This window comes from Tachyglossus aculeatus, chromosome 11 (assembly GCF_015852505.1).
Source record: "Tachyglossus aculeatus isolate mTacAcu1 chromosome 11, mTacAcu1.pri, whole genome shotgun sequence".
In the NCBI taxonomy this organism is placed as follows: domain Eukaryota; kingdom Metazoa; phylum Chordata; class Mammalia; order Monotremata; family Tachyglossidae; genus Tachyglossus; species Tachyglossus aculeatus.
In genome coordinates this window covers 52737180-52754231 of record NC_052076.1, presented here as the reverse complement: position 1 = coordinate 52754231, position 17052 = coordinate 52737180, and the positions used below count along the sequence as shown (strand labels likewise).

General features: G+C 47.9%; 1 protein-coding gene across 3 annotated transcripts in view; it reads right to left on the bottom strand.

Annotated features, from left to right (window-relative positions):
* The window catches only part of CFDP1 (craniofacial development protein 1), a 120660-nt gene extending 103967 nt beyond the window's left edge, over window positions 1-16693 (bottom strand). For all 3 annotated transcript variants that reach the window (XM_038754528.1, XM_038754529.1, XM_038754530.1), the window contains exons 1-3: window positions 16602-16693; window positions 10019-10133; window positions 1456-1657 (exon numbers count right to left, since the gene is read on the bottom strand). In XM_038754528.1, coding sequence (XP_038610456.1) covers window positions 1456-1657; window positions 10019-10133; window positions 16602-16668 — 384 coding nt within the window. In that variant the 5' untranslated portion in view covers window positions 16669-16693. The remainder of the gene's footprint in view (window positions 1-1455; window positions 1658-10018; window positions 10134-16601) is intronic.
* Between the last annotated feature and the right edge of the window lie 359 nt (window positions 16694-17052).

The window sequence follows — 17052 nt, the reverse complement described above, 5'->3', positions numbered from 1 at the left end:
ACGAACACAGAGGAATTCTTTTTTTCTCACTGGGTGAGGCCGAGGCCTGGCACCAAGGCATCGGGAAGGATAGAAGCAGCTGCAACCCACGCCTTCACCCTCCTCTAGACTCTGAGCTCATTGTGTCCCTTCCCTTCCCCACAGCACCTGTATATATGGTTGTACATATTTACTACTCTATTTATTTATTTATTTTACTTGTACATATCTATTCTATTTATTTTATTTTGTTAGTATGTTTGGTTTTGTTCTCTGTCTCCCCCTTTTAGACCGTGAGCCCACTGTTGGGTAGGGACGATATATGTTGCCAACTTGTACTTCCCAAGCGCTTAGTGCAGTGCTCTGCACACAGTGAGCGCTCAATAAATACAATTGATTGTGTCCAGAAAACCTGCTTACCAACTCTGCTGCATTGTACTCTCATTCATTCACTGCACGCTGTGTGCAGAGCACTGTACTAAGCGCTTGGAAAGTACAACTTGGCAACAGATAGCTCCCAAGCACTTCGTTCGGTGCTCTGCGCACAGTATAAATACCACTGATGGACTGAGCCAACCTATCAACTACTTTGCAGGTAATCTGCGATGCTCCACCCTACCAAGTCATCCTGGGGCCTCCATCCCCAATCTGCCCCACACAAAAGTGCGTGGACAGCCGCCCTCGGCCTCCACAGAACACACGGCATTGAAAGGCCACAGCTGTGGGGGGTCACCGAGGCTGCAAGTCTGACTTTTGGGCCCAAAACCGCAAGGAGACTCAATCTCTTTCCTCTCGCCACACCACCCTACTGCTTCTGGGGTTTTCTATTGTTTGTTTTTAGCCCTGCCCTTTACGTCGTTTTTGTGGGATTCATTTTCTCTTGCCTTGCTTGCCTGCCGCCCCTTTAAGTCTTAGATTCCGAGCCCCTTGAGAGTCACAGGCGAGTCTAATTCTTCCCCAGCTTTCATCTCAGTGCTTGACCCACAGGAAGCACTGAATAACTACTACGACCGCCATCCCTCCAGAAGCGGGATGCGATCACTCGCCTTTCGTCCTAAGATTACCTCCCTGCCCCGTGGTCTGGCCCCTCTGATTTTTGTGCCGCCCGTTGCACCTCCCAACCTCGAAGGAAGCAGCGTGGCACAGCGGATGGAGCACGGAGCCTGGCGGTCAGAAGGATCTGGGTTCTAATCCCAGCTCCACCACTGTGTGTCCACTGTGAGGTCACCTCACGTCTCTGTGCCTCGGTTACCTCATCTATAAAATGGGGATGAAAACTCTGAGCCCTGTGTGGGACGGGGACTGTATTCAATCTGATTAGCTTGTATCTACCCCAGAGCTTAGAATAGCGCTCGACACAAAGTGCTTAACAAATACTATTGCTATTATTATTATCATTACAATTATTCAAGCAACACCTGCCCGCACTAGAGCAGCTCTGAAAATGGCATCGATCCCATCACGCTCTCTACTTACCTGGATGGGAGATTCCCTGGCCTTGGGCCCCACGTCACTGAGGAAGCTTGCCCACAGCGCATCTTCTTTCTTCTTCCTTTCATCCTCTGACCTGCTCCGTTTTCCCTGCTCAGCCGCAGGCTCGTCCTCGGCACTGCTGCTTTCTTCAGCTTTGCCTTCTGCCTCTTCTCCCTCTAAGGACAGGCCACCTTTCTTTCTCTTCCTGAATACCGACGGAAAACAGAAAAGAAAAATGAAGCAATTTGGGGAAAATGTACAAACTTCAGTCTCTGCTGCTTCTTTTTTTTTTCTCCTTAATGGCATTTGCTAAGCGCTTACTATGTGCCAGGAACTGTTCTAAACCCTGGGATAGCTAAAGCGGGTCAGGTTGGATGCAGTGTTTGTCCCTCATAGGGCTCACAGTCTTAATCTTCATTTTATAGATGAGGTATAGCAAACAAGCGGAGGAGCCAGGATTAGAAGCCAGGTCCTTCTGACTTCCAAGTCCGTGCTCTACTCACTGGCCCATATTGCTCCTCAATAAAGCTCTGCCCAGATTGCTTGCTCTTGGTCTAGCCCAGCCATACTAGCATCTTAAGCCGTAAATCCAGGACCCTGGCATTTACGACAGACGCCCAACAGCCAGAAAAGGACAAAACTGAATTTCTACGAAATGCTGTCAGTGAATTTGGGAATGACAGACCCCAGCATGGGCTCCTGGAACTTAGGTCCCAGCCCTGGACAGAGACTCAAATGAGAAGGCTGCAAGCTCATTGCCAACTCTGTTGCACTATACTCTCCCAAGCACTTAGTACAGTGCTCTGCATTCATTCATTCAATCGTGTTTATTGAGCGCTTACTGTGTGCAGAGCACTGGACTAAGCGCTTGGGAAGTACAAGTCGGCAACATATAGAGACGGTCCCTACCCAACAGCGGGCTCACAGTCTAGAAGCACATAGGAAGCGCTCCACAAAAACCACTGATAATGATGATGATGATGAGAAGGGAAAATGATGAGGGGAAAGTAGCAGCTGAGACGGATTCACAGGTTCATTATAATAATTATTATTATGGTACTTGTTAAGTGCCTACCATGTGCCAAGCAGTGTTCTAAATGCTGGGGTAATAATAATAATAATGATGGCATTTATTAAGCGCTTACTCTGTGCAAAGCACTGTTCTAAGCGCTGAGGACGTTACAAGGTGATCCGGTTGTCCCACGGGGGCTCACAGTCTTCATCCCCATTTTACAGCTGAGGGAACTGAGGCCCAGAGAAGTGAAGTGACTTGCCCAAATCAATCGTATTTATTGAGTGCTTACTGTGTGCAGAGCACTGTACTAAGCGCTTGGGAAGTACAAGTTGGCAACGTATAGAGACAGTCCCTACCCAACAGTGGGCTCACAGTCTAAAAGGGGGAGACAGAGAACAAAACCAAACATACTAACAAAATAAAATAAATAGAATAGATATGTACAGGTAAAATAAATAAATAGAGTAATAAATATGTACAAACATATATACATATATACAGGTGCTGTGGGGAAGGGAAGGAGGTAAGCCCAAAGTCACACAGCTGACAATTGGCAGAGCCGGGATTTGAACCCATGACCTCTGGCTCCAAAGCCCGGGCTCTTTCCACTGAGCCACGCCGCTGACACAAGGTAGTCAGGTTGGACACAGTCCCTGTCCCACAAGGGACTCGGTCTCCATCCCCACTTTACAAAGTAACTGAGGCCCAGAGAAGTGAAGTGACTTGCCCAGGGTCACACAGCAGATTTGTGGCAGGACTGGGATTAGAACCCATGACCTTCTGACTCTCCAGCCCATGCTCTACCCACTAAGCCCCACTGCTTGTCCTACTGGAAGAAGGAATATGGCGGGGAAGGAATTGGAATGGAATAGGTGAATACTAGGCTCAAGTGCTGTTTCGCCTCTGTCTGGCCAACTGTACACAATAATCGGGCAGCACAGCCTAGTGAAAAGACAACTGGGAGGCAGGAGACCAAGGTTTGAGTATGATTTCATCCCCTGGTAGAATGTGTGGCCTTGGGGCGAGTCACAATCTCACCGGGCCTCCGTTTCCCCATCTATAAAATGGGGATAGACTGTGAGCCCCACGTGGGACAGGGATTGTGATATCATAACCTTAAATCTATCCCAGTACTTAGCACACAGTAATCCCAGTACTTAGCACTCGGTAATCAATCAATCAGTTGTATTTATTGAGCGCTTACTGTGGGCAGGGCACTGTACGAAGCGCTTGGGAAGTACAAGTTGGCAACATATGGAGACGGTCCCTACCCAACAGTGGGCTCACAGTCTAGAAGAGCTTAATACATATCAGTTATTAGTAGCCAACACTTAATAACATTATAACACCAGTCCCATTACCCTAGCCCTGGAGAGGGACTCATTGAAAAGGAACTGTCACCAGGCCAGGAATTGCAATTCATTCTATCCAGTACCGTCCCCATCTGCCCCTGCCTTCTTCTCATTATGTTTCCTGGTAATAATGATAATAATAGTAGTAACCACGGCATGTGTTAAGCACTTGCTATATATCAAGCACAGGAGATTCAAGTTACTCAGGTCAGACACAGTCCCTGTTCCACATGGGGCTCGCTAAGTAGGAGGATGATCAGGTGGCACTGCCTTTAAGCGCTTAGTACAGTGCTCTGCACATAGTAAGCGCTCAATAAATACGATTGATTGATTGATCGATTTCTCCCTCTGCCCCCCAAACTCGGAGGGAGGATATTGGGGAGTTGAGTTCAGCAGAGGACAGGCCTACAGGCCCTGAGACCACCACCCACCCCCAAGCTGGTAGATTCTTTCTATTCCCAGCCTCTCCTCGTTTCCTGCCAGGTTCAGGTATGGCTTGCTGCTTCTCCTGCTGCTGAGCACCTCTCCTCAGGGACATCCCAAATTCACGGTGGTCTCCACTGCCGGGGGCTCCCTCAGACCAGGAGACCGAACCATGCCGGACCCTACTCCTCCCCACCCCCCAATCTCAGAAATCTGGGGCCCAAAATGACTGGGAAACAGCACTTTTCCCGCAAAAGACACTGGCGACGAAGGCATTTTTGTGAGGTTTTCTAGAATCAATCAATCGTATTTATTGAGCGCTTACTGTGTGCACAGCACTGTACTAAGCGCTTGGGAAGTACAAGTTGGCAACATATAGAGACAGTCCCTACCCAACAGTGGGCTCACAGTCTAGAATGAACCTGGGTGATCCTCGCCCTGACCATTTTACCTTTCATTCGCATCAAAAGCTGCCCTCGATTCTAAGTGTGTTGTAATAATAATAATGATGATGGCATTTATTAAGCGCCGTGTGCAAAGCACTGTTCTAAGCGCTGGGGAGGTTACAGGGTGATCAGGTTGTCCCCCGGGGGGCTCAGTCTTAATCCCCGTTTTACAGATGAGGGAACTGAGGCACAGGGAAGTTAAGTGACTTGCCCAAAGTCACACAGCTGACAACTGGCGGAGCCGGGGTTTGAACTCACGATCTCCGACTCCAAAGCCCATGCTCTTTCCACTGAGCCACGCTGCTTCTCAAGCAGGGAATGTGTTTGTTTATTGCTATACTGGGCTCTCTCAAGTGCTTAGCACAGTGCTTTGCACACAGAAAGTGCTCAATAAATATGATTGAATGAAGGCTACCGAAGAGGGATTGCTACTATTAAGCACTCAGAGGCCACTACCCTAGGGCCTAATATCTGCTCATTCCTTTACATGGAACACCCTGGATCGGAGTGACTTTTCCTGCATTTGTCCCATCTCTTAGGCCCAGGAGGAATCTGCTTCGGTCCCAGATCCCAAGTGTGTTCGTTGGACAAATGTTCAAAATCACCCATCTGAACCCACCTGCCCAGTGTCAAAACTGAAAGAGAGGCACGCTTTAATGATGCAAAAAGGATGCTGAGAAGTCCTCAGAGGATCTAAAAGGAGTGATTAAAGCCATGGACAGGAAGACTTCCCCACTTAATTTGCAACACTCAAGTCGTGCTGACCTTCAAATTTATGCATTTTTATTCCCGTCCTCGGTACTTCTGTGCATGTGTACCTAGAGTTGGGTAATTCAGATATTTATTCAGCTATTTCAACCTGGCCACATTTCTGAATCAAGAGACCCGTTTCTAATCCCAGCTCCACTATTTGCCTCCTGCATGACCTTCCCAGACTGAGCCCCCTCCTTCCTCTCCCCCTCCTCCCCATCTCCATCCCCCCGGCCTTACCTCCTTCCCTTCCCCACAGCCCCTGTATATATGTATATACGTCTGTACGCATTTATTACTCTATTTATTTATTTATTTTACTTGTACATATGTACTCTATTCATTTTATTTTGTTAATATGTTTTGTTTTGTTCTCTGCCTCCCCCTTCTAGACTGTGAGCCCACTGTTGGGTAGGGACCATCTCTATATGTTGCCAACTTTTTTTTTTTTAAATGGCATTTATTAAGCGCTTACTATGTGCAGAGCACCTTCTAAGCGCTGGGGAATTTACAAGGTGATCAGGTTGTCGCACGTGGGGCTCGCAGTCTTCATCCCCATTTTACAGATGCGGGAACTGAGGCCCAGAGAAGTGAAGTGACTTGCCCAAAGTCACACAGCTGACAAGTGGTGGAGCCGGGATTTGAACCCATGACCTCTGACTCCAAAGCCCGGGCTTTTTCCACTGATATGTTGCCAACCTGTACTTCCCAAGCGCTTAGTCCAGTGCTCTGTGCACAGTAAGCGCTCAATAAATACGACTGATTGATTGGCCTTGGGCAGGTCTCGGTGCCTCAGTTTCCCCATCTGCAAAATGGGGTTTGAATAGTTGTTCTCCCTTCCTCCCCCCTAGACTGTGAGCCCAGTGTGGATCAGAGACCGTGTCTGCCCTAGTACTGTATTCCCGGCTCAAACCCCATAAGGGAGAAGAGAGTGTGAGTGGCAAACACAAGCCACTTAGTACAGTGCTCTGCACATAGTAAGCGCTCAATAAATACGATTGATGAAACACAAGCCACCAGGGCTACCAGCAACTTCCCTGGGCAGGTCCTCGGTCCCCAAACCTTCACGACCGGACCAAGGCGACTCCGCCATCCATCATTTCCAACGAAAATGACCGCCAGCACCATGTGGGCACTCCTTAGGAGCTAAGGAAACACTCTCGATTGCCTTGCGGGACAGGAGGAAGGATTCCAAAACCGCCTCACCTGCGGAGCCCTTTTTGTTTATACGTGAGCTAAAATCATTGGAATTATTTCTTCCCAGCAATCTGGAAGTCCATACTCTCCTACCCAGTTTGACAGAGGAGGAGGCTGAGGCTCAAAGAGATTCAAACAGGATTCAAACATGCAAAAGGGATGCTGAGAGGTCCTCAGGGGATCTGAGCCCACTGTTGGGTAGGGACCGTCACTATATGTTGCCAATTTGTACTTCCCAAGCGCTTAGTACAGTGCTCTGCACATAGTAAGCGCTCAATAAATACGATTGATGATGATCTAAAAGGAGCGATTAAAGCCACGGACAGGAAGACTTCCCCACTTGATCTGCAACACTCAACTCGTGCTGACCTTCAGATTTATGCTTGGCACATCGTAAGCGCTTAACAGATGCCATCATTATTATTATTACAGTGCTCTGCCCATAGTAAGCCCTCAATAAATATTACTCATTCGTTCAATCGTACTTATTGAGCGCTTACTGTGTGCAGAGCACTGGACTAAGCGCTTGGGAAGTACAAGTTGGCAACGTATAAGGACGGTCCCTACCCAACAGTGGGCTTTTTGGCCAAAGTCCCCCAGGCAAAGCTAACAGTGGGACTCAGCCCTTGCCTAGCCAGCCTGACCGACTGTTCTGCTGCTGAGGATCTCTTTGCAGTTAAAGTATTTTTTTTTAATGGCATCTGTTAAGCGCTTACTATAATAATAATAACGATGGCATTTATTAAGCGCTTACTATGTGCAAAGCACTGTTCTAAGCGCTGGGGAGGTTACAAGGTGATCAGGTTGTCCCACGGGGGGTTCACAGTCTTCATCCTCATCTTACAGATGAGGTAACTGAGGCACAGAGAAGAATAATAATAAGAATTTTGGTATTTGCTAAGCACTTACTATGTGCAAAGCATTTATTAAGCTTTATTAATTTATTTATTATTTATTTATTTATTCTGCTGCTGAGGATCTCTTTGCAGCTAAAGTATTTTTTTAATGGCATTTGTTAAGCGCTTACTATAATAATAATAATAATGATGGCATTTATTAAGTGCTTACTACGTGCAAAGCAACTGTTCTAAGCGCTGGGGAGGTTACAAGGTGATCAGGTTGTCCCACGGGGGGCTCACAGTCTTCATCCTCATTTTACAGATGAGGTCACTGAGGCACAGAGAAGAATAATAATAAGAATTTTGGTATTTGCTAAGCACTTACTATGTGCAAAGCATTTATTAAGCTTTATTAATTTATTTATTATTTATTTATTTATTCTGCTGCTGAGGATCTCTTTGCAGCTAAAGTATTTTTTTTAATGGCATTTGTTAAGCGCTTACTATAATAATAATAATAATGATGGCATTTATTAAGCGCTTACTATGTGCAAAGCAACTGTTCTAAGCGCTGGGGAGGTTACAAGGTGATCAGGTTGTCCCACGGGGGGCTCACAGTCTCCATCCTCATTTTACAGATGAGGTAACTGAGGCACAGAGAAGAATAATAATAATAATTTTGGTATTTGCTAAGCACTTACTATGTGCAAAGCATTTATTAAGCTTTATTAATTTATTTATTATTTATTGATTCTGCTGCTGAGGATCTCTTTGCAGCTAAAGTATTTTTTTTAATGGCATTTGTTAAGCGCTTACTATAATAATAAGAATAATAATAATGATGGCATTTATTAAGCGCTTACTATGTGCAAAGCACTGTTCTAAGCGCTGGGGGGGATACAAGGTGATCAGGTTGTCCCACATGGGGCTCACAGTCTTCATCCTCATTTTACAGATGAGGTAACTGAGGCACAGAGAAGAATAATAATAATAACTTTGGTATTTGCTAAGCACTTACTATGTGCAAAGCATTTATTAAGCTTTATTAATGTATTTATTATTTATTTATTTATTATTTATTCTGCTGCTGAGGATCTCTTTGCAGCTAAAGTATTTCTTTTAATGGCATTTGTTAAGCGCTTACTATAATAATAATAATAATAATAATGATGGCATTTGTTAAGCGCTTACTATGTGCAAAGCACTGTTCTAAGCGCTGGGGGGGGGATACAAGGTGATCAGGTTGTCCCACGTGGGGCTCACAGTCTTCATCCTCATTTTACAGATGAGGTAACTGAGGAACAGAGAATAATAATAATAATAATTTTGGTATTTGCTAAGCACTTACTATGTGCAAAGCACTGTTCTAAGTGCTGAGGGGGGGGATACAAGGTTATCAGGTTGTCCCACGTGGGGCTCACAGTCTTCACCCCCATTTGACGGATGAGGGAACTAAGGCTCCGAGAAGTTAAGTGACTTGCCCAAGGTCACACAGCAGACATGTGGCGGAGCCGGGATTCGAACCCATGACCCCTGACTCCAAAGCCCGGGCTCTTGCCACTGAGCCACGCTGCTTCTCTCCAGAACCAGGGTAGGCATGAACGGTGATCAAACAAAAGGCCGGAGGATTTCCATTCAACTCGACAGCGGGCAGCGAGCTGACAATACGTCCGTGATCTTCAGGAGAAGCAGCGTGGCTCGGTGGAAAGAGCCCGGGCTTTGGAGTCAGAGGTCATGGGTTCGAATCCTGGCTCCACCACAAGTCTGCTGTGTGATCTTGGGCAAGTCACTTAACTTCTCTGAGCCTCAGTTACCTCATCTGTAAAAATGGGGATGAAGACTGTGAGCCCCACGTGGGACAACGTGATCACATTGTATCCTCCCCAGCGCTGAGAACAGTGCTTTGCACATAGTAAGTGCTTAACAAATGCCATCATTATTATTATTATTATTATCTTGGTTACTATCTCACTTTGGCGAAGGCCACTACTACAGATAGGTCACACAGTCGGGGGGCTACTCAGCCAGGCCACGAATCAAGATGATTCCGACCAACGCCTTATTTTGTTAATAAGTTTTCTTTTGTTCTCTGTCTCCCCCTTCTAGACTGTGAGCCCGCTGTTGGGTCTCTATAGGAGACGGCCTCTATATGAGAAGCGGCGTGGCTCAGTGGAAAAAGCCTGGGCTTTGGAGTCGGGGGTCATGGGTTCAAATCCCGGCTCCACCACTTGTCGGCTGTGTGACTTTGGGCAAGACACTTCACTTCTCTGTGCCTCAGTTCCCTCTTCTGTAAAATGGGGATTGACTGTAAGCCAAACGTGGGACAGCCTGATCGCCTTGTATCTCCCTCAGCGCTTAGAACAGTGCTTTGCACGTAGTAAACGCTTAATAAATGCCATTATTATTATGTTGCCAACTTGTACTTCCCAAGCGCTTAGTCCAGTGCTCTGCCCACAGTAAGCGCTCAATAAATACGATTGAATGAATGAATGAACGCCTAGAACTAGGACTGTAGTGACCTAAAGGAGCCCAAGGATACCTCACCTGGCAGGGACGCTTTGAGGCTTTCTTTTTCGGCTTTTTGGCACAGACTCTTCTTCTCCGTCCACTTCATCCTCCTTCACTAACTCACTCCCATCGTCTTCGCTGTACTCTCCACCTGGAAGCAAAGAGGGGGTTAAAGCACTTATTCAGAGATCCAACTCTGTCACACTGCTTAGTACAGCACTCTCCCAAGTGCTTAGTACAGTGCTGGGGGGTCCGAGGTCCCGGATTCCAATCCCGCCTCTGCCACTTGTCTGCTCTGTGACTTTGGGCAAGTCACTTCTCTGCGCCTCAGTTCCCTCATCTGTAAAATGGGGAGTTAAGACCGTGAGCCCCACGTGGGACAACCTCATTACCCTGTATCCCCCCCCACCCCAGTGCTTAGAAAAGTGGTTGGCGCATCGTAAGCGCTTAACAAATGCCATCATTATTATTATTACAGTGCTCTGCCCATAGTAAGCCCTTAGTAAATCATCATCAATCGTATTTATTGAGTGCTTACTATGTGCAGAGCACTGTACTAAGCGCTTGGGAAGTACAAATTGGCAACATATAGAGACGGTCCCTACCCAACAGTGGGCTCACAGTCTAAAAGGGGGAGACAGAGAACAAAACCAAACATACTAACAAAATAAAATAAATAGGATAGATATGTACAAGTAAAATAAATAAATAAATAAATAAATAGAGTAATAAATATGTTCAAACATATATACATATATAAATGTTATTCATTCATTCATTCGTATTTATTTAGTGCAGACGCCTCCTTGGAGGAAAATCTAAATTACAGTCACCCGCTCCCTTCAAAGGGAAGGGAAGCAGCGTGGCTCAGTGGGAAAAGCACTGGCTTTGGAGTCAGAGGTCATGGGTTCGAATCCCCGCTCCGCCAACTGTCAGCCGTGTGACTTTGGGCAGGTCGCTTCTCTGTGCCTCAGTTCCCTCATCTGTAAAATGGGGATGAAGACCGTGAGCCCCGCCGTGGGACAACTTGATCACCTCGTAACCTCCTCGGCGCTTAGAACAGTGCTTTGCACGTAGTAAGCGCTTAATAAATGCCATCATTATTATGCGAACCCTCCTCCTTTTTCAGCTGCCGAATGAGGTTCTAACTTTCATCTAGACTCGGTTGGATCTTTAAGAAATCGCAAGCCGATTCCTCCTGCTGGGAAACTGAGGCTCGATTTAATACAGTGGTGGATCCAGTGAGTCTCTAGAAAGTAACGATGGAGTTGCTACTTGAGGTACTTCATCAGTCGTATTTATTGAGCGCTTACTGTGTGCAGAGCACTGTACTGAGCGCTTGGGAAGGACAAGATGGCAACATATAGAGACAGTCCCTACCCAATGACATTCACCCTACCCTAAACCCCACAGCGCTTGGGCGTACACACCTGAAATTCCCTTTAATGTCTTGTCTCCCGCTCGGGACTGTAAGCTCACTGTGGGCAGGGAACATGTCTATCATCTCCGCTGCACTGCACTTGTCCAAGCAGGAAGTGCTCAATAAATCCCACTGACTGTTGGATCAATAAGGATGATTTTGGGAGTCGGAGGTGGTGGGATCGAATCCCGGCTCCACCACTAGCCAGCTGTGTAACTTTGGGCAAATCACCTTTACTTTTTAGACCGTGAGCCCACTGTTGGGTAGGGACCGTCTCGATATGTTGCCAACTTGGACTTCCCAAGCGCTTAGTACAGTGCTCTGCACACAGTTAAGCGCTCAATAAATACGATTGATGATGATGATGACTGTATATGTTGCCAACTTGTACTTCCCCAGCGCTTAGTCCAGTGCTCTGCACACAGTAAGCGCTCAATAAATACGACTGATTGATTGATTCCCTACCCACAACGAGGGGGACGGATGTTCGGAGGGATTCATTCGTTCGATAGTATCTATTGAGCGCTTACTATGTGCAGAGCACTGTACTAAGCGCTTGAGAGAGTGCAATACACTAGAAAAGACACATTCCCTGCCCACAAAGAGGGGGACGGATGTTCAGGGGGATTCATTCATTCCATAGTATCTACTGAGCGCTTACTATGTGCAGAGCACTGTACTAAGCGCTTGGGAGAGTGTAATACAATGGTAAAAACACATTCCCTGCCCACAACAAGGGTGGACGGATGCTCAGGGGGATTCATTTGTTTGATAGTTTCTACTGAGCGCTTACTATGTGCAGAGCACTGTACTAAACGCTTGGGAGAGTACAATACAATAGAAAAAGACACACTCCCTGCCGACAACAAGGGGGACGGCTGTTCAGGGGATTCATTCATTCGATAGTATCTATTGAGCGCTTACTATGTGCAGAGCACTGTACTAAGCGCTTGGGAGAGTGTAATACAATGGTAAAGACACATTCCCTGCCCACAACGAGGGGCGACGAATGCTCGGGGGGATTCATTCGTTTGATAGTATCTACTGAGCGCTTACTATGTGCAGAGCACTGTACTAAACGCTTGGGAGAGTACAATACAATAGAAAAGACACACTCCCTGCCGACAACAAGGGGGACGGCTGTTCAGGGGATTCATTCATTCGATAGTATTTATTGAGCGCTTGCTATGTGCAGAGCACTGTACTAAGCACTTGGAGGAGTGCAATACAATGGTAAAGACACATTCCCTGCCCACATCGAGGGGGACGGATGTTCGGGGGGATTCATTCATTCCGTAGTATCTATTGAGCGCTTACTATGTGCAGAGCACTGTACTAAGCACTTGGGAGAGTGCAATACAATGGTAAAGACACATTCCCTGCCCACAACGAGGGGGACGGATGCTTGGGGGGATTCATTCATTCCATAGTATTTACTGAACGCTTTCTATGCGCAGAGCACTGTACTAAGCGCTTGGGGGAGTGCAATACAACGGTAAAGACACATTCCCTGCCCACGACGAGGGGGACGGATGTTCGGGAGGCTTCATTCATTCCGTAGTATCTATTGAGCGCTTAGTATGTGCAGAGCACTGTACTAAGCGCTTGGGAGAGTGCAATACAACGGTAAAGACACATTCCCTGCCCACGACGAGGGGGACGGATGTTCGGGGGGATTCATTCATTTGATAATATCTATTGAGCGCTTACTATGTGCAGAGCACTGTACTAAGCGCTTGGGGGGGTGCAATACAATGGTAAAGACACATTCCCTGCCCACAACGAGGGGGACGGATGCTCGGGGGATTCATTCATTCCATAGTATCTATTGAGTGCTTAGTATGTGCAGAGCACTGTACTAAGCGCTTGGGAGAGTACAATACAATAGAGAAGACACATTCCCTGCCCACAACGAGGGGGACAGATGCTCGGGGGGATTCATTCATTCCATAGTATTTACTGAACGCTTACTATGTGCAGAGCACTGTACTAAGCGATTGGGGGAGTGCACTGCAATGATAAAGACACATTCCCTGTCCATGACGAGGGGGACAGATGCTCGGGGGGGGGGGGGGGACTCATTCATTCCATAGTATCTACTGAGCGCTTACTATTCATTCATTCATTCAATCGTATTTAGTGAGAGCCTACTGTGTGCACAGCACTGTACTAAGCGCTTGGGAAGTACAAGTTGGCAACTATTGAGCGCTTAGTATGTGCAGAGCACTGTACTAAGTGCTTGGGAGAGTGCAATACAATGGTAAGGACATATTCCCTGCACACAACGGGGGGGGGGGGGGGAGACAGATGCTCGGGGGGATTCATTCATTCAGTAGTATTTACTGAACACTTACTAGGTGCAGAGCACTGTACTAAGCGCTTGGGAGAGTGCAATACAATGGTAAAGACACATTCCCTGCCCACAACGAGGGGGACGGATGCTTGGGGGGATTCATTCATTCCATAGTATCTACTGAGCGCTTACTATGTGCAGAGCACTGTACTAAACGCTTGGGAGAGTACAATGCAATAGAAAAGACACATTCCCTGCCCACGACGAGGGGGACGGATGTTCAGGGGATTCATTCATTCAATAGTATCTATTGAGCACTTACAATGCGCAGAGCACTGTACTAAGCGCTTGGGAGAGTGCAATACAATGGTAAAGACACCTTCCCTGTCCACAACGAGGGGGATGGATGTTCAGGAGGATTCATTCATTCCGTAGTATCTACTGAGCACTTACTATGCGCAGAGCACTGTACTAAGCGCTTGGAAGAGTGCAATACAATAGAAAAGACACATTCCCTGCCCACAACAAGGGGGACGGATGCTCGGGGGGATTCATTCATTCCGTAGTATCTATTGAGCGCTTACTATGCGCAGAGCACTGTGCTAAACGCTTGGGAGGGTGTAATACAATAGAAAAGACACATTCCCTGCCCACAACGAGGGGGACGGATGTTCGGGGGGATTCATTCATTTGATAATATCTATTGAGCACTTACTATGTGCAGAGCACTGTACTAAGCGCTTGGGGGGGTGCAATACAATGGTAAAGACACATTCCCTGCCCACAACGTGGGGGACGGATGTTCGGGGGTTTCATTCATTCCATAGTATCTATTGAGTGCTTAGTATGTGCAGAGCACTGTACTAAGCGCTTGGGGGAGTGCAATACAATGGTAAAGACACATTCCCTGCCCACAACGAGGGGGACGGATGCTCGGGGGGATTCATTCATTCAATAGTATTTGCTGAACGCTTACTAGGTGCAGAGCACTGTACTAAGCGCTTGGGGGAGTGCAATACAATGGTAAAGACACATTCCCTGCCCACAACGAGGGGGACGGATGCTCGGGGGGATTCACTCATTCGGTAGTATCTATTGAGCGCTTAGTATGCGCAGAGCACTGTACTAAGCGCTTGGGAGAGTGCAATACAATGATAAAGACACCTTCCCTGTCCACAACGAGGGGGATGGATGTTCGGGGGGATTCATTCATTCCATGGTATCTATTGAGCGCTTAGTATGTGCAAAGCATTGTACTAAGCGCTTGGGAGAGTGCAATACAATGGCAAAGACACATTCCCTGCCCACAACGAGGGGGACGGATGCTCGGGGGGATTCATTCGTTCGATAGCATCTACTGAACGCTTACTATGCGCAGAGCACTGTACTAAGCGCTTGGGGGAGTGCAATACAACTGTAAAGACATATTCCCTGCCCACAACGAGGGGGACGGATGTTCGGGGGGATTCATTCATTCCGTAGTATCTATTGAGCGCTTACTATGTGCAGAGCACTGTACTAAGCGCTTGGGAGAGTGCAATACAATGGTAAAGACACATTCCCTGTCCACGACGAGGGGGACGGATGCTCGGGAGGATTCACTCATTCCATAGTATCTATTGAGCGCTTACTATGTGAAGAGCACTGTACTAAACGCTTGGGAGAGTGCAATGCAATAGAAAAGACACATTCCCTGCCCACAACGAGGGGGACGGATGTTCGGGAGGATTTATTCATTCCGTGGTATCTATTGAGCGCTTAGTATGTGCAGAGCACTGTACTAAGCGCTTGGGGGAGTGCAATACAATGGCAAAGACACATTCCCTGTCCACGACGAGGGGGACGAATGCTCGGGGGGATTCATTCATTCCATAGTATCTATTGGGCGCTTACTATGCGCAGAGCACTGTACTAAGAGCTTGGGGGAGTGCAATACAATAGAAAAGACACGTTCCTTGCTCACAACGAGGGGGACGGATGTTCGGGAGGATTCATTCATTCCGTGGTATCTACTGAGCGCTTAGTATGCGCAGAGCACTGTACTAAGCGCTTGGGAGAGTGCAATACAATGGTAAAGACACATTCCCTGCCCACGACGAGGGGGACGGATGCTCGGGGGGATTCACTCATTCCATAGTATCTATTGAGCGCTTACTATGCGCAGGCCACTGTACTAAGCGCTTGGGGGAGTGCAATGCAATGGTAAAGACACATTCCTTGCCCACAACGAGGGGGATGGATGCTCGGGGGGACTCATTCATTCCATAGTATCTATTGAGCGCTTACTATGTGCAGAGCACTGTACTAAGCGCTTGGGGGAGTGCAATACAATGGTAAAGACACATTCCCTGCCCACGACGAGGGGGACGGATGTTCGGGAGGATTCATTCATTCCGTGGTATCTATTGAGTGCTTACTATGCGCAGAGCACTGTACTAAGCGCTTGGGGGAGTGCAATGCAACGGTAAAGACACATTCCCTGCCCACAACGAGGGGGATGGATGTTCGGGGGGATTCACTCATTCCATAGTATCTACTGAGCGCTTACTATGCGCAGAACACTGTACTAAGCGCTTGGGGGAGTGTAATACAATGGTAAAGACAAAATTCCCTGCCCACAACGAGGGGGATGGATGTTCGGGGGGACTCATTCATTCCATAGTATCTATTGAGCGCTTACTATGTGCAGAGCACTGTACTAAACGCTTGGGAGAGTGCAATACAATAGAAAAGACACATTCCCTGCCCACGACGAGGGGGACGGATGCTCAGGAGGATTCATTCACTCCATGTTATCTATTGAGCGCTTAGTATGTGCAGAGCACTGTACTAAGCGCTTGGGGGAGCTCAGTACAGCGGTAAGCGGACCCGGGTGAGGACAAGGAGGAGGAGGTGTGGGCGCTCACCGGAGGGCAGGTAGTCCTCGTCCTCTTCCGACGATGAAAACTCCTCAGAATCGGCCGCCTCCTCCATGGCGCCCGCCGGACCGCCTCCTCGAAACCATAGAGATCGGCCGCCCTCGGCCTAGAGAGGCTCCGCCCGGAGGACTCGGGGCGACGACACTTCCGGCCCCCGCCGGGCTCCCTCGGCCTAGAGCGGCTCCTCCGGGAGGACTCGGGGCAGCGACACTTCCGGCCCCCCGCCGGGCTCCCTCGGCCTAGAGCGGCTCCGCCGGGAGGACTCGGGGCAACGGCACTTCCGGTCCCCCGGCGGGCGGCCAATCGGCGCCAAGCGAGAGGAAAGTCCCAGGATGCATCGCTGCAGAGCGGCCGTTGCATGGTGGGATTGGCGCCCAGGTTGGGGGGGGGGGTGGGATAATAATAATAACAATAATAATAATAATAATAACATTTATTA